Source organism: Nycticebus coucang, chromosome 15, assembly GCF_027406575.1.
Source record: "Nycticebus coucang isolate mNycCou1 chromosome 15, mNycCou1.pri, whole genome shotgun sequence".
Classification (NCBI taxonomy): Eukaryota; Metazoa; Chordata; class Mammalia; order Primates; family Lorisidae; genus Nycticebus; species Nycticebus coucang.
Genome location: NC_069794.1, coordinates 17530569 through 17549339, shown reverse-complemented (window position 1 = coordinate 17549339; position 18771 = coordinate 17530569). Strand labels below are relative to the sequence as shown.

The window sequence follows — 18771 nt, the reverse complement described above, 5'->3', positions numbered from 1 at the left end:
GCTTTGAACAGTCTGGATGTTTTCAATGGGCTCTGTTCTACTAGTTCATGAAAGCCTTTTTTAAAAAAGATAATACAACTACTTGGGGTTTTTTTTTTTATCTTCTTTCCTATTCACGATTAAAAATGTGATAAATCAGGTTTTTGGCTCTGAATAACAATGGCTTGATTTAGATTTCCTAGTAAATCTATTCAAAAGTGAAACAAAGGGTGCCTTTGGAGGATACCTTACACTTCACCTGGACCAGGCACGTAAGGGCAATTCAGATAAAAATCTTGTTAGGAACTCAACAAGAAATAGAAGATTTTCTCTTTTCCCTGGTTCAGGCTTTATTTAAACTCTTTGTTCAAAAAAAATGAACAGAGTGATAGTTGGATTCTAATTTACAGATATAGCTTAGACGTCTAATATTAAATTAGAAGATCACACAAAAAAACCATTTACACATAAAGGTTAAACCAATATTTAAATTTTTAAAAACTTTATATTACATAAAGCCAAAGTGAAACTAAATACAGGTTAGCCAACTTCATTCACAAACATTAGTCAAAATATATACATTCTAAAAGAAACAAAAAAGCCATAATTGAGGAAGGATCTTTCTTCTAAAATGTGTTTTATCATAATTTGCAAATGAATTGCAGGTGATCTAAAAAGTAAGCCAATCCAGGCAGGAATTCCAAAACACATTAAAATGGCTCAAGTTGAGAGAGAAAAGCTAGGTGAAAAGGAGACATCTGTTCAGATGATTCTGTGCTGTCTTTCTCTTTTGCTAAATAATAAATATATAATTAATTACCCTTCAGACAAAAAAGTCTGATTTAATCTTCAATAAAACTGCGATTCTGAAATAGTTTCGCAATTTTTAGAAGTTAACTTTGACATTTGCTCAAAAATGTTTTTGAGTCTAAAACCGACTCAGATTTGGGGCAATGAAAATAACACATTTCCCAAGACTCAATGTTTTCACTGACATGTACACATTTACAATTTTAAGGTGAAATCAGCCCTAGAGGAAAATAGGAACCATGCCTTTTCCCTTTTTGTAAACCGTGTCATAAATCCAAGCGACTGGACTCATGGAGACTTCTCGTAGTTTTGTCTGTTTTAAGGGAGAAAATGCAATTGACATCTTTCATCGCACACTTATTTCTTGTTTGCGTTTCTCGATCTTAGGAGCTCTTGCATAATTTGCATATGGCGTGTTAAACAAAAGGAACAGTGATCGCCTCACATACAAAAGGCCAGATTGGAGCCGGTCACTGGTCAAGAATGGATCCGGTCTGGGGGTTCTGCTTGAGAGAACAGAGATCTGCAAAGTTCAAATAGTACAAATAGGGAGCAAGGTTGCTCAGAGCCATCTCACTCCGAGATCAGCTTTTCCCGCGTGCGAGCCATTTCAGACCTAACGTTTGAACAGAATGCATGCAAAACAGACCGGAGGGTGGGCTGGGTGGGGAGGAGCTGATGAAAAACAAAAACAAAACCGACAATAAAACTTCCAACAAACAAAACTGGAAAGCCCAATGTGTCAAAAAGTTACTCCACTTCTGTGGGTCAAAACGCAACAGGTTCCGAAGTGCAAAGCAAACACCAACTGCTGCTGGATACAACCGCCCTCTTTCAAGTTGTGCGGGTCTGAAATGATCCTGCAAATTCCCACGCACGCTAGCCGGCTCACTCAGGCGCTCGGCCACTCGCGCCCCGACTGGCGTCTCAGCTTCCGCCAGGCACCTATACATCTTATGTACATACAACCCGGACCCCCTGTCGCGGGAGGGCGCACGGGGAGGCCGCAGAGCTCGTACCTATACATATGTACACGTGTGCACACCGGTCCTCGCCAGGCGACCCTGCGGGGTCATAGCGCGGCTGCGTAGGCCGCGGGGTAGGGGTCCAGCTGAGGCTTGCCCATGCCTGGCAGCAGGATGTAGGCAAGCGGCGGCTGCAGCCCGGGGCTGGGCCACGCGCTGCAGTTGCACGGGATCATGTAGCCCGGGTTGCCCGGGCTGGGGTGCGAGTGCGTGTGCCCCCCGGCGGCCGCGGCCGCCGCTGCAGCCGCCGCTGCCGCGCTGTGAAAGGCGCCCGCGCCCGCGGTCGGGTAGCCCAGTGACGAGGCGTACGGGAGGACAGACGACGACGACGAGATCTCTGCCATCTTGGAGCCCAGGTCGAGCAGCGAGTAGGGGCTGCCGGCGGCTGCGGCGGCGGCTGCTGCGGCGGCGGCGGCCGACTGCGGGAAGAAGACGCGAGCTGCTGCTGCTGCGGCGGCGGCGGCCGCCTTCTCGGGGTTGGCGAGCAGGGACTCGGGCACCAGGCCGCCGCCCGCACCCGCGTGCAGCCCTGCGCCGGCCTTGAGCGCCGGGTGCTCGGCGTCGGCCACGCCGCCCAGGCCGTAGGGCACTGGGAAGGCGAACTTGTCCTTCTTGAGCAGCGTCTTGGGCTTGCGCCGCGGCCGGTACTTGTAGTCGGGGTGCTCCTTCATGTGCATGGCGCGCAGACGCTTCGCCTCGTCGATGAACGGCCGCTTCTCCGACTCCGTGAGCAGCTTCCACTCGGCGCCCAGGCGCTTGCTGATCTCCGAGTTGTGCATCTTGGGGTTCTCCTGGGCCATCTTGCGCCGCTGAGCCCGCGACCAAACCATGAAGGCGTTCATGGGCCGCTTGACGTGATCCACCGGCTTGGACATGCTCTCGCTGTGCTGCGGCTGCAGCCCGCCGCCGCCGCCCGGGCCCTCGCCCTCGGCCCGGAGGAAATCAATGTTGGCTGCCCGTGGGGACCTGCTCGGCAGGCCGGTGCTCACCGCGCCCCACTTCGCGCTCCAGAGTCGCTCCCGCCCGGGTGGAGGGCTCCGGGGGACCAGCCCAGGGCCGGGTCGCGCCCGGGGCCGCCCTGGACTATCCGGCCGAGCGCTCGAGAAAATCCTATCCGGGGCACTGTAACTTGTCGGCGGTGCCCCTACTCCGCTGTGGCCGTTTGCCCTTAACTTTCCTTTTGGTCCTTCCTCTCCGCTTGGGTTTGCTCTGGAACTCCCCGCAGGCAGCCGCTCCCCAGCAGGGCTCTCCCCCCTCCTCTGTTCTTTCTCTCTTAAATGTACAGCAGCCCCGAAAGTTGTGTCGTGCATCCACCGAGTTGAGCCGAGAAGCCCACTGCCGCGTGCTGCCAAGTGCCAAAGGGGGCTCTCGGCGGCTGGAGTGTTTGGGTTCCCCTCGGTGACTTTCTCATTTGACAGAAGCAGATGGGGGTGGGGGAGGAGAGGAGGTGGCCCTGGAGGAGGAAGAGGCGGGGGAGGCGGAGTGTCCGGGCGCGCCACCGGAACGCACTGCACGCAGCAATGGATATAAACACAAATACTGCAGCACCGACCAGTTGTCTTCTCTCCGGCACCGTACGCTGGGAACCCCCCAATCGTCTGGGGTTTGGGAAGAGGGGTGAAGCTGTGTCCCCAGAACTTGCCTCTTGAGACCTTCTCCCCGGCGGTTGAATGAGAGGGGCGAGGAAGGAGGTTGGCTGAGGCTTCAGCAAGCCTGGGGTCTCCTGGCCTCAGAGGAAATTGTCTCGGCTCGCAGAGGCGCTGCGTCTGGCCGTCCCCCGGACCATGCTGGCTCGGCTCGTTCTGAGTCCCTCCAGGCGCGCCAGCCGACTAGGGATCCCGGAGCTCTCCGGGCGTGGGCAGCGCAGCCTTGGCGCAGCGCGCCAGGCCAGGCACCCGCTGCGTTCCCTTCTTGGTTCTCTCTGCAGCCGCCAGTCACTTGAAACTAACTTCGCCCAAGTTTCCTGCGCCGGCGCCGCAGCGCCTCTCTGGGCGCTCTGGCCTGGGAGCGTGCGCCCGCGTGCGCGCCTCGCCCGGGGCCCGCTCTCCTCTGTCCTCAGGCCGGAGCCGAGCAGGCGCTGGGGCCGAGGTGCTGCAGGAGGAGATTTAAGCAAAACCCGCCATCACCTCGGTTCGCAGGTCCGCGCTGGAGCAGCTCCCACTGTCCCCACTGCCGCAGGGCAGCGGGCCCCTTCCCAGCCCAGGCCGCTACGCCGCCGCTCCGGAAGCGGCGGGGGCCCTCGGCACCCGCTCAGGTGAGTGTCGCTACCTGCCTGTGTACCAGCCCGCAGCCGGCGCCGGGTGTGCATGTCCAGCCCGGGCTGAGAGTGAGTATATCTGGGGGCGTGCGGAGGAGGTGGAGCCCAGGACTCCAGGAGGGAGGAGGGACCAGCGGAGCCGCCTCCGGCTCCCACACGCCCAGGACCTCGAATTAACAGATCCCCTCCGCCCCCTCCCAATACTCCTCCTCCCACTCTTTTTCACTTGAGAGCAGGTTTAGGCGAGTGGAGAGTCCGAAGCGCGCCGCGGAGTCTGCGCACTGTTTGGCGTTGGCCACCCCCGGTGTCATCCCGGCTACCCTGGCAGGGCCGGAGCAGCTGCACCGGTGGCGGCGCTGGGAGCCTCTGCCAGGAAGAAGGGGGCACGCGCAAGGAAGACAGCCTTTCGAACTACGGAGGAAGAGGGTTAAGCCTCGGGAAACGGGGAGGATCATCCTTGAAAATGTTTGAGACTATTCCTAGCAAGAAAGTGCCCATTTTCCTCGGAGGGCCAGATGTTGCTTGCGACAGACGCTCTCCGCAGGTCCTTGCACTGGTGATGCGCTCAGTCAGAGGTAGTGGAATGAAAAATAGTTCAGAAGGTTTAAGTGTCCTCTTGGCAACCCTTTCCAAAAGGAGCTAGCCCAGACTGAGAATATGCATTCTTGACTACTCAGGTTTTTGAAAATTCTGGTTTGCTTTGCTTTGTTTTGCTTTTATCCCGGTCTCCAAGAAGCATCAATATGCTGATCTCTTTAAGGTACAGTTAACTTACAGTATCTCATTTAAATGCACAGATAGGGCAAAGGTGTTTAAAGTCAAAGTATAAATTGTTTCTCTGAATAAAAGAAGTAAAACATACCAATCCTTCTATGGAAATATTTTTATGCTGTTAAGTAGTTTTCTTAATTTAGTCGTTGGGCAATTTTTTCTTTAGAACGGACATGGTGCTGACATCAAACAGGGTAATTCCGTGTGCATGTTTTTTCTCACTTCTTGGTATGCTGCAACACACTTAGAACATGATCTGTCTGGAGGGTTTATTCAGAAGGTGACCTGCCCTTCAGGGAGAACTTGCTTGCCTTCTTTCTTTGGCAGTTTGGATGTGACCTAGCTCTGTGGTATGTGCAAGTAGGAACTTCTATAAACGGTGAACTCTTCAAGTCTTTCTGTGGTTTATGTTCAAATTATACGCAGACACATGCAGAGAAACACAAAAGCATTGATTGTGATTATGAACGTAAATAAAAACTGGTTTAGGCCATCAGATTTATTTCAAAGTTGGGCTTGTCTTGTTCATTTGAATAAAAGAAGAGTGGTTGTTATTTTTTAAATTAAGAGTTGTAATAGAACTGTGAATCAGCTGTGGTATGTATGGGATTTGTGTTTTTCTTAAGATATCACGCTTACAAATACTTATATTGTATCAGTTATGCTGTTGTATTGCTAAAACAATTGCACTGATTTCTCTAGAACCATATTCCTTTACATGCTCTGAAAAGATGCTGTCAATCACAGACTCTAGGTGAAACAATGTTAAAACACTAGCAAGAGTAATTACATAGATTAGAACATTAAATATCCTGTTGTGGGATGGTAAACTACAAAATTATCATCCCTAGATTTTAACATACTAACTCGGATAATAGGTTTGAGACAAAACTCGTATACACTGTTACATATCTATAGAGACACAAGATATGAAAAACTTATTCAGTAAACATTGTGAATAAAGTTGAATCTAATCATGATCATCTTAACACATAAAAAGGGATAAGGATTGAGAAAACAATGACTTAAATTATTTTACACTCTTTAAATTTCAAAATCTAATGCATAAATGATTATGTTGGAAAGAAATGTTTATATATATGACTAAAATAAAAAGTAAATGACTGGATGCTTGTTTATTCACCAAATAAAATTTCACACATTTCAAAATAGATCTGTTTTTTAGGGGATCAATACTCTTGACCTAAGCCCTTCAAAACTAAGGAAAAAGCCCTCAGTAATCCATGCATTAGAGGAAGGAAACACAGCATCACTGTTATTAACCAACCTCTATACCTCTTATCTGAATCTGGTTGCAATTTTAATGAATTTTCTAGCTACTTCCATTCATATGTACCAAAATGTAAGTTCACTTTTAATTTCCTCGTATCAGGAAATTGTTTCAATTAATGAAACATTGATTGTTATGTTTTTCAGTTTCGTCTTAAAGGTGGAAAATACCAGGATATAGGAAATGGAATAGTCTGTGTGAGTGAATAGTGAAGGGAAAATACATTGAAAGAGAATTCTAAGTTTGATGGGATTTATCTTGTCAGCTCTTGTTTGTAAGCATCTAGAGAACAGTACTATTTCATCAGTAGAATCTGCGTGGGTTTGTATTTTCCTTGTGGATCTAGTGATACCTGCAACCACGAATGTATCTAAAACAGAGAGTATCTCAGAAAAAGTTTGAGAGTTTTTGTAAATTCAGTTTCCTCTTTTCCCCCTGAAGTCCTCCCCCATGAATGGTCTCTTTTCAATTCTAAAACTTTCACTAGGAGGCAGCAATGAGGTTGTTGGAGAATAAAAAGATACCGTGGCAACACCAGACTTGCTTTCTCTTTCTCTTTCTTTTCCATAAAACAGGGGAGAATTCTTGGATCCCAAAGTGAACAGAGCCATTTCCTCCATCTTCTTACTCTGCTCTCTCTCATTGGAGTTTCACCCAGACGGCTCACTGTGGTATTTTTCTAGAACCATGGAGGCGATAACCACGCAAAGACAGACAGGTGACCAGGCAGAAGAAATGTTCAGTGAAGGTGATGCCCTCCAAGTGCAGAGGCCAAGGAATCACCCTGAAATATTGAGAGCTGGGAACTATAGCTGGAGAACATTGGGGTTTTGTCTTTAAGCAGAACCCCAGTGTTCATAAGCTTTCATACCTGCACAGACAGGTGATCCAGCTTCTTTGTCCTGCTAAGAAGGACATGGATAAATTACAACAGCCAACACTTAGCCTTTTGTCAAGTTCTCTGGTCCTCCTCCTATCAACCTCTATAAGGGAGAAAATCCCAAACACATGGTCCACGTGAAGTCTGTAAGACATGAAGAGCTGGATGAGCTCCATGGTCATAGCAGGAGCCAACAACTGCACCTGTTACTGGTCAGTGTTCATCTTCCTGAAATTTCTGTCCCTTTGTTCTCACTACTCCTGTGGTACTTGGAAACTGGGAATGTACAAATCAATTATGGAGACCACCTTTCCTAATCTCTCCTCAGCAGTGCTCAAGCAGGCTGGCTCTTTTCTTTTCTTTTTGACGGAGTCTCATTTTTTGCCACTCTTGGTAGAGTGCTATGGTGCCATAGTTCACAGCAACTTCAAACTCTTGGGCTCAAGCAATCCTCCCGCCCCAGCCTCCTGAGTAGCTGGGACTATAGGCGCCCACCTCAATGCCCGGCTAATTTTTTCTATTTTTAGTTAAGATGGGTCTAATTCTTGCTCAAGTTGGTCTGGACCTCTGAGCTCCAGGGATCCTCCCACCTCAGCCTCCCAGAGTGCTAGGATTACAGGCGTGAGCCATCCAGCTTGGCAGCTAGTCTTGAACAAAACCAGAAATGAATGAGCTGGGTTGGACAGTGAGTATACTGTTGGCCTGTGTAATGAAAATCCTTCCAACCTTCAGTAGGTTTCAAATGAGGAGATTGAATTCTGGGATTACTTGTAAAATTCATCACCACCACAGCTCTGGTTTATTTTGAGAAAGAACAGATCTGGGAAAGGGTTCTCTCTTAACCATCCCAGAAGAGAGCTGGATAAGCCATGCTTGTGGCTTCCTAGAAGCCATGCTGACTCTCTTCTCCTCCAGCTTCCCCATTGCCGAGCTTTGTGTACTCAGATTCCGTTTCCTAACTGAAGGTGGATCTGCTTGAGAGCTCATTTGCTGAGCAATTCTGCTTTATATATAGCCAAAAAGCCATCAGTTACTGAGTTCTTAAGATACTGCACATTTTACATACATTTCTTTTTTAATGTTTAGGAAAATCCTTTGAGGTAAGAGTTACTATCTCCAATTTGCAGATCTGGGGGCCTTAGAGCAAATGAGTATGTCATTTGCCCAAAATCACACAGTTGTAACTGGAAGAACTGGCATGTGAACTAAGGTGATGTCTGTAGCCACCACCACACTGAGGCCATTAGAAGTCTCAGTCCCTGCTAGGTCAGATTCCCACTTCCACCTACATCCTTAAGCTTTCTGTGACTCACCCAGAGCCCCACTCCTATGAGGGAGTGCCCAGTGGCAATCTCTCCGGTGAGGCCAAGGATACAACCAGCAACACCCCAATTCAAAGAGGCAGTCTCTCCGAGTCCCCTCCTGGCTGCCCCGGGGCCAGGCTCCTGTGGCTGTTGGCATAGAATTGGCCTCAGCTGCAATCCACTATCCCTCTCTCTTGGTGCCTCCCACCTCAAACACTGAACAATCGCCTGCCCTGAGTAAACCGATCTCTACCCTTTCTCTGATAGCCAAGGGCTGTTCTTACAACACTGCTATCTAATCTCAGTTTTTGTTTCCCCCATCCTCTTTGTCCCACCCTTCCCTCCCTCCTCTCCCCTCTCCCGCCTTTTCTACCTCTCTTTTGTGAACCCTTAGTACACAAAATTGGCTTAATCACACACAGTTCCTGATTCATGAGACACTCTCACAATAGACCCGTGAATAGCCCGGCTTTATGTATTTAGCTAGTTATATTTGATAATTAAATAAGCACCTGTGAATTTGCCACCCCAAACTGTATCTGCTGGTAAACCTATATCTAACGAAATCATCTCCCCAGTAAACTATTCTCTCTCTTGACCTCATGTAACTATTTTCATTCTATTGATTTTTTTATATAGTTTTTCTCATCAAGATGCATACTTAAAAGGTAGGTTTTTATTTTAATTTGCTTTTAACTTATAAAAGGTTCCAAAAGTTAAGACTTTTGTATATAATCTTTATGGTCTTAATTGTTTGACTTCATCAGTACTACCACCGGTCATTGTAGTTTATTCATTTTAGCTGCTAGTGGTCAATTGTATAGATACTGTAGTACTGTACACTACCATTTACTGCTTACCTTCCTGTTGATAAGCATGTGGGTTGTTTCAGTTTGTAACCACTGTGAACTGTCTGCTATAGCATTCTTGTTCAGGTGTGGAGGCGAAAAGCCACGCAAATGGGAAACTCAGCTAGTGTTGTACCCTTTTTACAAGTGGGTCCCCTTATGTTTCTGTTTCCTTTTTTCTACATGCATTCAGAGAGTTATTTTGTATACTTATCCCAAGTTTATTATCTATGGGAGAGCTGGCCTTATAGGAGCTATTTCTCCATTACCAGAATCCACCTTAAAACAGAGTGTTGTGCATAATGTGAGGTTTGATTTCTTTCCACATAGTGATTCAACTTTTTAGAACAGCTCACAGCAACCTCAGACTCTTGGGCTTAAGTGATTCTCTTGCTTCAGCCTCCCAAGTAGCTGGGACTACAGGCACCCGCCACAACACCTGGCTGTTTTTTGGTTGCAGTTGTCATTGTTGTTTAGCAGGCCTGGGCCAGGTCCGAAACCACCAACCTTGGTATACATGGCTAGTGCCCTAACCACTGTTCTACGGGCGCCGAGCCATGTCTAGACTGTTCAGTTCATTGTACAGAATTCATGATAGCAGTTGTCTTTGTTTTTCCCTGACCGATATAAGGCATGCTGGAAGGAGGGGCAGGAGTGTCACCACACTCTTTTCAGAGTTCTGGGCTTTTAACAGTCTGGTTCAGCCCTGGTCCCACTGCTACCCAATCACACAACTTCCTGGAATTCTGCTTGGTTACACTTTTTGTAGTTCAGACAGTTAACCAAAGAAGTCATGCAATCTTTATGTCTAGAGCAAGAGTCCCACCTGTTTGGGTCCAAGAACCCTGAACACGGGCAGTGCCTGTGGCTCAGTGAGTAGGGCACCAGCCCCATGTACCGAGGGTGGTGGGTTCAAACCTGGCCCTGGCCAAACTGCAACAAAAATTAAGCAGGCGTTGTGGTGGGCACCCAGCTACTTGGGAGGCTGAGGCAAGAGAGCTGGAGGTTGCTGTAAGCTGTGATGCCACAGCACTGTACCAACGGTGACAACGTGAGACTATCTCTAAAAATAATAATAATAATAATAATAATAAAAGAACCCTAAACACTGGAGGAGCAACTCCCTCCCCCATTTCTCCATCAGCTCAGCACAGATTTTTGCCACAGCCTGACACTCTCCTGGTTATGGTGTTAGGCTGTTTGCTTTGGCTTGTTCGTTTGCATCTTCCAAAGGAACCGCAGCCTCTGTGCCTGTGTTATAGGCACCAAATGGGGCGGGGGTAGCGAGGGCCGGCTTTCCCAGGTATCTTTCGCTACCTCTGGAGAGGCCTGGTCCAGCCTCAGTGCCTGGTGTCTTTAGAACAAGCCAAAGACCCTTATCATTCCACGTAGTCTAAACGTCCTAAACGGGGGGCATTTGTTACACCCAACAGCATAGTGTTTCTTTCCCTACAGGCAGCATAACAATAACCCACGAGCGAGCAAACGCTCTAACCCCCTCTTATTTTTGTTTCTTGAATGTCTTACAATAAGCGGACACAAGGCAGGAATCCTGAGGCACTAAAGAATGGTGATTAGTCAGATAGCAATGGTACCTATCATTCCCACTGCCTGAACAGTTGGCTCATGACCTCAGCAGACTTATCACCTCCTGGTATTTGTAGAGCTACATTGTATTTTAGTACTTTGTTTGTGCACTAAAGTGTTTCTATACACTAACTTCCTAGTTGACAGGTCCTTTTGTTCATTATCAGCCTCCAATTTCACATTCCAGTCGGTTGCCAAAAGTGGCCAGACTGTAGATCCCGGCAGGCCTGCAGTGCCCGCTTCTCAATGCGCTTTTAAAACACTGTTTGACGTTTATGCCTGTGAACGCCCACTAGCAAGTACATCTACTGCCGTCAAACAAAGCCTTGTATTTGATAAAGTTTGTCTTTGTTTACTTGAGGCAAAAGGGGGCTTTCATTGTATCATTAAGCTTGCTCTTTAATAAAATTCTGCCTTTTCTAGTAGGGCAAGAGGGAGTGAGTTAAGAGGCTGGCAATGCCCTGACAAGAAAATGGTAGCTGATGTATTTGTTAATATTAATCTGGAGTTTCTTTTCTTTAAACTTTTCTGATACGACTCCAAGAGGCTGAGTTGGCTACTCCCTGCTTTAGGCTTCTCCGTGCCTTGGATCAGCTATTATTCTAGTGCCAGTATCTCTTAACAACTGTTAAGCCATATGTTTTCTCACTTAACTTTGAACACCCCAAGGGTGGGGGCCATATCTTATTGATCTTTCTACCTCAGAACCTAGCAGGGCTCCTGGCATCAAATAGGCACTCCGTAAATTGCTGACGAATGAATCAGCCATGTGCTCTAAATCCGTGTGTGCACAGCCAAGGAAAAAGGAGAGGTTGAGAATTTACCCCCACGATTCAGATATAGGATTACTAAACCAATCTTAATTAGTTGAGTGATCTTAATGAAGTTTAGAATAGTGCTGGAAATGAAATGACTTAAATGATATTCCTGAAATTCCAAGTAAAACGCCCACGTTCTTACCTCCTATCATCAGAGTAGTTTAAGTTCAATTTATCCCACACCCTCTTTTCTCCCAAACAGTCTGGTCATTCTTTCAGTCTTTAGTATTAAATTACTGTTAAGGATGGGTCCATAACAAAGACAACACCTTTACATTTCCACAGTAGAAGATATTTGACCTCTGTTTTTAAAAGTTCCTTGACTATAAAATAAAAATTTCTCATTAAATTAAGATATGCTTTTATATTTTAAAAAATGGATTACAAAATGACTGGTGACTATACATTTTCCCTGGATTTTTTTTTATAAAAATCACATTTTTTTCCTGTCTGTGATTTTACTATGAATAATAACATTTCTGCTATAAGAATTATTTGGCCCTGGGGCAGTAAACTTTCAGGGAGTTCTCAGGTATGCCAAGTTAATCCCTTTCCGAAAGCTCCATTTGATTCACAAAACAGGGGAAGAGGCCAGGTAAAGCAATTTTTAAAGATTTTGTTTTGAAGTTCTGTTATGAATTGAACTGTGTCCCCAGCAAATGCATATGCTGAAACTCTAACCCTCCCTGCAGATGGGGCCTCTAAGGAAGTAATTAAGGTTAAATAGGATCATAGCAATGAGACCCTGATCCAATATAATTAGTGTCCTCGTTAGAAGAGCTGCCACCAGAGACCTAGAAAGTTCTCTGTCTCTCTCTTTCCTCCTTGCTCTGTGTGTGTGTGTATGTATGTACACACACTTATATGTTCAGAGGAAAGGCCATGTAAGGACAAAGTAGCCATCTGCGAGCCAGGAGGAAAGCCCCCACAGGAACTGGCATCTTAATCTTGGACTTGCCAGTCTCCAGCACCATGAGAAAATAAATTCCTGCTGTCTAAGCCCTATGGTCTGTGGTATTTTGTCATGGCAGCCTGGGCTGACTAATACACGTTCCATAGTCCTTGATATTTTACATAAAAAGTTTGATTTTGCACTACTTTCGTCATGAAAAAAAGCCAATAAAAAAATGACACTTCCAGCCAGGCTCACACCTGTAACCCCAGCACTCTGGGAGGCTGAGACGAGTGGATTGCCTGAGCTCAGGAGTTTGAGGCCAGCCTGAGCAAGCATGAGACCCCATCGCTGCTAAAAAGAAAAGTAGAAAAACTAGCTGGGCATCTTGGCAGGTGCTTGTAGTCCCAGGTACTCAGGAGGCCGAGGCAAGAGGATCACTCAAACACAGGCATTTTAAGTTGCTGTGAGCTATGATGCCACAGCACTCTACTCACAGTGATAGAGTGAGATTCTCTCAAAAAAAAGTAACTTTCCCCCACTAAGAACATTGCTCCTACTCACCTCCGAAATGAAGGCTTCCATTCTGTGCATGGATGTCCTTCATCACCCCAGATTATGCTGGCTCTCTCTCTCTCTCTCTCTCTATATATATATATACACACACACACACATACACATATATATACATATAAATATTTATATGGCTCCGTTTATATATATGTTATATATAAATGATATAACATATATAAATAATATGTTAATATTATATTATATGTAAATTTATATTACTATATATATTTATATAGATATAATCTTTTTTTTAGGCAGCTTTCACCCTGGGTAGAGTGCCATGGTGTCACAGCTCACAGCAACCTCCAACTCCTGGGCTCAGTTTTTGTATTTTTAATAGAGACAGGGTCTTGCTTTTGCTCAGGCTGATCTTGAACTGGTGAGCTCAAGCAATTCACCCGCCTCAGCCTCCCAGAGTGCTAGGATTACAGGTATGAGCCACTGTGCTTGACCACATTTTTTTTTTTTTTGATACAAAGTCTCTGTCACTCTGGGTAGAGTGCCATGATGTCATCATAATTCACAGCAACCTCAAACTTTTGGGTGCAAACAATTCTTCTGCCTCAGTCTCCCAAATAGCTGGGACTACAGAGCTTACCACAATACCCAGCTAGTTTTTTCTATTTTTAGTAGAGATGGGGTATTGCTCTTACTCGGGTTGGTCTCAAACTCCTGAGCTCAAGCAATTCACCTGCCTCAGCCTCCCAAAGTGCTAGGATTACAGGTGTGAGCCACCACACCCAGCTTCTGGCTCCATTTACAAACACAGAATAGTTTAGTGATACAAACTGAGAGAACTGTGATGTTTTCAATCTTTTTACTTAAATGAGCAGAGATTTGGGATGCTGGATTGGGACTGGAAAGTTCTGTCTGGAAGTCGCAGGAAGGAATCTTCAAGACAGAACTACACTGGTATAAACTCTGCAAAGCAAGAAGTGATGGTCGGAGAGGTGAACTGCTGCTATGAACATTTGCACGACACTAGTTTTAAAGAATAATTGTCTACAGGAAGTTAGGATGACAGGTTAACACCTGAATCCTTGACTTTTTTTTACCATAGAAATTTAGTTGGCTACTTTCAGCAGCTTATGCTAAAAGGCTCCAGACTTTGTGGTAGATTAAAGATAGAGGCAAATTCCTTGTTATGCCTTCCGTCAGAGGTAAAGTCTAATAACTCATCCCTTGAATGTGGGTTGGCCTGAGTAACTTACTTGACCAATATGGCCAACGGAAGTGTCATTGGGGACTTCGGAGTCAAGGTTGTAAAAAGTGTTGCAGCATCTACCTGGGTCTCTTGGTCTCTGGGAGCCCTGAGGCATGCAAAAGCTCCAACTATTCTGAGACTACTTGTTTAGAGAGATAGTCTGACATACAGTACCAGTTAATTCAAACCTTCTGGTCATTCTCACCAAAGGGTCAGCCATGAGAATGATGCTGCCTTGGATTCTCCAAAGCAGCTCATCCGCTAACAGAATACCACCAAATGACCTTTGTCCTGCCATATGGGACAGAATAGTCCTGCTGAGCCCCGCAAAATCATGAGCTATAATAAAATGCTTGTATTAAACCACTAAGTTTTGGAATAGTTTGTTATGCAACAACAGGTAACTAGAACAGCCTTCATTGGGATACCAAAATCGATATTTATTATAATTAACTATACAAACCAATCTACTAGTTTACAAGTTGATTCTGTTTAAGACTCCTCGGTTCTTTTTAAAACTGAAGCAAGATTTAATACATCAAGGAAAGAAGGAAAACACACAGGTTGTAAGATCTACAGGAGGAAACTTTCTCTTGGTACAAAAAAAAAAAAAAAAAGGGTCTTCACACCAATGACAAAAACTGACATATGAGACTTGCTTAAGTTAAAAAGCTTCTATAGGGCGGCGCCTGTGGCTCAGTCGGTAAGGCGCCGGCCCCATATACTGAGGATGGCGGGTTCAAACCCGGCCCGGGCCAAACTGCAACCAAAAAATAGCCGGGCGTTGTGGCGGGCGCCTGCAGCCCCAGCTACTCGGGAGGCTGAGGCAAGAGAATCGCTTAAGCCCAGGAGTTGGAGGTTGCTGTGAGCTGTGTGAGGCCACGGCACTCTACTGAGGGCCATAAAGTGAGACTCTGTCTCTACAAAAAAAAAAAAAAAAGCTTCTATAAAGACTGGGAAACAAGGGCAGCACCTGTGGCTCAAAAGGGTAGGGCGCAGGCCCCATATGCTGGAGGTGGCAGGTTCAAACCCAGCCCTGGCCAAAAACTGCAAAAAAAAAGTACAGGAAACAATTGATAGAGTGAATAGACAACCTACAAAACAGGAGAAGACTCACATTCTATATATCCAGTAAAGACCTGATAACCAGAACCTATAAAGAATGCAAACAAAATCAGCAAGAAAAAATCAAACCACCTCATAAAAAAGTAGTCAAAAGACATGAACTTTCAAAAACAGAGTAATGGCCAATAAACAAATGCTCAACATCTCTAATTACCAGAGAAATGGAAATCGAAACCACAATGAGATATCACCTAACTCCAGGGAAAATGGCATTTATGAAAAAGCCCCAAGACAACAGAAGCTGGAATGGATACACAGAGACAGGAACACTAACACACCACTGGTGGGACTGCAAACTAGTACAGCCTCTATGGAAATAGCATGGTGAGTCCTCAAAGGACTAAAAGGAGACCTGCAGTCTTGCTACTGGGGATTAACCAAAGGGAGAAAAGTTATTCTGTCAAAGACACTTGCACTCGAATATTCATTGCACGACAATTCACAGTTGAAAAGATGTGGAATCAACCCAAGTGCCCATCAATGCCCAGGTGGATTAATAACATGTGGTGTGTGTACACCATGGAGCACTACTCAGCTGTTAAAGAAGTGGTAAACTGATAATACCTTTCATAACAACCTGGATGGAACTGGTGATCCTTCTTCTAAGTGAAGTATTGTAAGCATGGAAAACCAAACACTGCAGGTACATACTGTTAAATTGGAATAATTATTCAACACTCAAGGACACACATGGAATTCAATCTCAGTGGAAACCGAGCAGGTGGGAGAGGGGAGGAGGGAATGGATAAATTCATACCTGATGAGTACAGTGCACACTATCTGGATGGTGGACACACTTGTAGCTGACTCAAACCACACAAAAGCAATTCATGTAATCAAATGTTGTATGTACCCCATAATATTCTGAAATTTCAAAAACTCTCTGCCTTACACAATGACACAGTTTGAAGTAGGGAACAGAAGGAAGAAGTTAGTCAGGAGTATTTCTGCATGACTGTAATTGTTCCATTGTAACCTCTTCTGGTTTCCAATAAATGGCCTGCAATTATTAATCCTGGAAAAAAATTATTCTTCTTTCTGTCATTGCTTAGATAGGAATAAGCTCTCTTTCAGACTTTCTGGGAGTAGCCAGTGAGACACAAACTCTTAGTTTCCACAAGGAGAGAAAGAAACTTTCTATGATCACATATATATGATCACAGCTATATGATTACAGCTTAAAGGCAATTCTTTAACAACCAAATGGTCTAAATCTTAAGTATTAGACTATCTCAATCAAAGTGACACATAGAAATATAAAAATTTATATTCATTGGTAAAATTTGCCTATTGTTGGGAGGATTCTGGAGTCACTAAACATACCCCTAGTTTTACAGGTTATGTTCAAGATTACACTGCTTTTATAAAACTCATTTTTAATATAAAATTTTTGAAATACACATGGATAAATTCTCCTCTTTGGACTGAGAGATTGATATGTTGTTTACAAGAGAGCCAATTATGCATCTTATAATGATAGTGTTAAAAAAGGGGGGGAGGGGAGTAGAAACAGAAGCTATCACTAGGGAACACAAGGCTTTACTGAAGAATTAACATATAACAATACAATCTGATGACATTTATTTGGTGGGGTTCCATCCTCTATGCTTTAGCCATGGGCATTTTGCTTTCATCTCTTTTTGAGACTATATTGCTTAAGGAAAGTGTTAGTAACGTCTGCGGAGATGGATTAATAAATTCCACTGCTGACTGGACTCCTACTCAATCTGATGAATCAGTGCTTTTGTGGCTTTTGAAATCAGCAGAGCCCATCAATTAAAATACATACTGCAATTAACGTTTTTAATTATAAACACTCTCAATAAAATACTATCATAGAGAATAAGCAACATGGCCTAAAAAGGCAGGTGTGTGATAAAGAACAGCACAATATAAGGAACACTAAACATTCCAGCCTGCATACCCATTTGCTTGATACTAGCTGCCAGCTCACCCTCTGAGCCTCAGTCTCCTCATTAGTAAAATTATAATAGGATCATCTCTCTTCGCAAATGCATAAGGTTTGAAGATTAAAACAAGATGAGGCAATACAAGTAAATGGTAAGATGTTATTTTTCAGGAGTGAGGGATAAAAATCTACCTATCGGGTACAATATACACTATTCTAGGGATGGGTACATTGAAAGCCCTCACTTCAGCATGATGCAATTCACTTGTACCTCCTACATTTTTTGAAATTAAAAAAAAATGTTGTTTTTCACATAATAGATTTACTAATTGGCCAAACCCGAGGCTAGAGTGAGAAGTGTCTCCAGTTCACCTGGGACAGTAGGGCAAAAATGTGTGGATGCTAGGAGTAGGAAGGAGAAACCTTTTCAGTTGAGTTGGCTGGAACTGTTAATGCTATTCCCCCCACACCCAGGGTGTTTGTTTTTATTTTAAGGCACATTATAAGGCTTGTCACCTCCATATTCTCTTTGATTTTCAATATCCTTCTCTTTTACTTATTCCAGAACTCAGTTGTCTGTGTGCTTAGGCATAGAATTGTTGCATCTTATGGTAACACTTTAACTTGAACTTCTTGTTTATAAAATGATAATAATGCCTGTCTTAGCCAACTGTTTATTTTCCAAAGTGTCTATGTCATTGTAAATTCCTATCAGCAGTGTATGAAAATTCTGATTTTTCCACATCCTGTGTTGTTTATTAATATTATTGGATCTCTTTGTACATGAGAAGTCATTTTTCTCTTGTTTTTTCATAATTTTCTTTGCCTTTCAACATTTTTACTATGATATGTGTGGGTATGGACTTTTTATATTTACCTTACTTGGAATTTATTGAACCCTTATGTGTGTTAACTGGTGTTTTTAATCTAATTTAGAAAGTTTTTAGCAATTGCTTCTTTTTTTGCTCCTTTCACTCTCTCTTCTCCTTCTGGTACATCCACTTCTCATATATTGGTGAACTTAACAATGTCCCATGTTTCTTGAAGGTTCTGCTAATTTTTAATTTACTTTTGCTTATTCTTCAGTTTGCATAATCTCTATCAATCTATATTAAAGTTCTCTGATTAAGTCTTTTGGCAGTTCAAATCTATCATTGAGACCCTCTAGTGAATTTTTCCTATTAGTTATTGTAGTTTTGAACTCCAGAATTTTAGTTCTTAAAATAATCTCTATTAATTTTTTATCATTGAGAATTATCATCATATCCTGTTTCACTCACTTCAGCATTTTAAAAACATATTTGTAATAGCTGCTTTCAAGTCTTTGCTAAATCTGAATCTGTGCTCTCTCACAGGCAGCTTCTTTTGACAGCTTCCCCCACCTCCACTGCTCCCATAATGAACTGTAATTTTCTGTTTCTTTCCATTTTTTTAGATAATACCTTGTAGCAACTTTGGATACTGTTTCTTCTTCACCCTTTCTGTGGTCATTGCTTGC

The 18771-nt window shown here is 44.3% G+C and overlaps 2 protein-coding genes across 2 annotated transcripts; one reads left to right on the top strand and one right to left on the bottom strand.

The window, feature by feature from the left end:
- Positions 1-309: 309 nt before the first annotated feature.
- Positions 310-3380, bottom strand: SOX21 (SRY-box transcription factor 21). The gene has a single exon (XM_053564023.1). It carries the CDS (start codon positions 3122-3124, stop codon positions 1862-1864), a length of 1263 nt encoding a protein of 420 aa, XP_053419998.1. The 5' UTR covers positions 3125-3380; the 3' UTR covers positions 310-1861.
- Positions 3381-3395: 15 nt separating this feature from the next.
- On the top strand, positions 3396-5956 carry LOC128566915 (uncharacterized). The gene is made up of 2 exons (XM_053564022.1): positions 3396-4068; positions 4308-5956. The coding sequence occupies exons 1-2, from the start codon at positions 3599-3601 to the stop codon at positions 4540-4542; spliced, it is 705 nt and encodes a 234-aa protein (XP_053419997.1). The 5' UTR covers positions 3396-3598; the 3' UTR covers positions 4543-5956.
- The last annotated feature ends 12815 nt before the right edge of the window (positions 5957-18771 follow it).

Coding starts and splice junctions, on each gene's coding strand:
- SOX21 (XM_053564023.1), bottom strand. CDS start 3,124: ATGCACGACACAACTTTCGGGGCTGCTGTACATTTAAGAGAGAAAGAA.
- LOC128566915 (XM_053564022.1), top strand. CDS start 3,599: ATGCTGGCTCGGCTCGTTCTGAGTCCCTCCAGGCGCGCCAGCCGACTA. Junction 4,069..4,307: donor GGCCCTCGGCACCCGCTCAG/GTGAGTGTCGCT, acceptor ACTTGAGAGCAG/GTTTAGGCGAGTGGAGAGTC.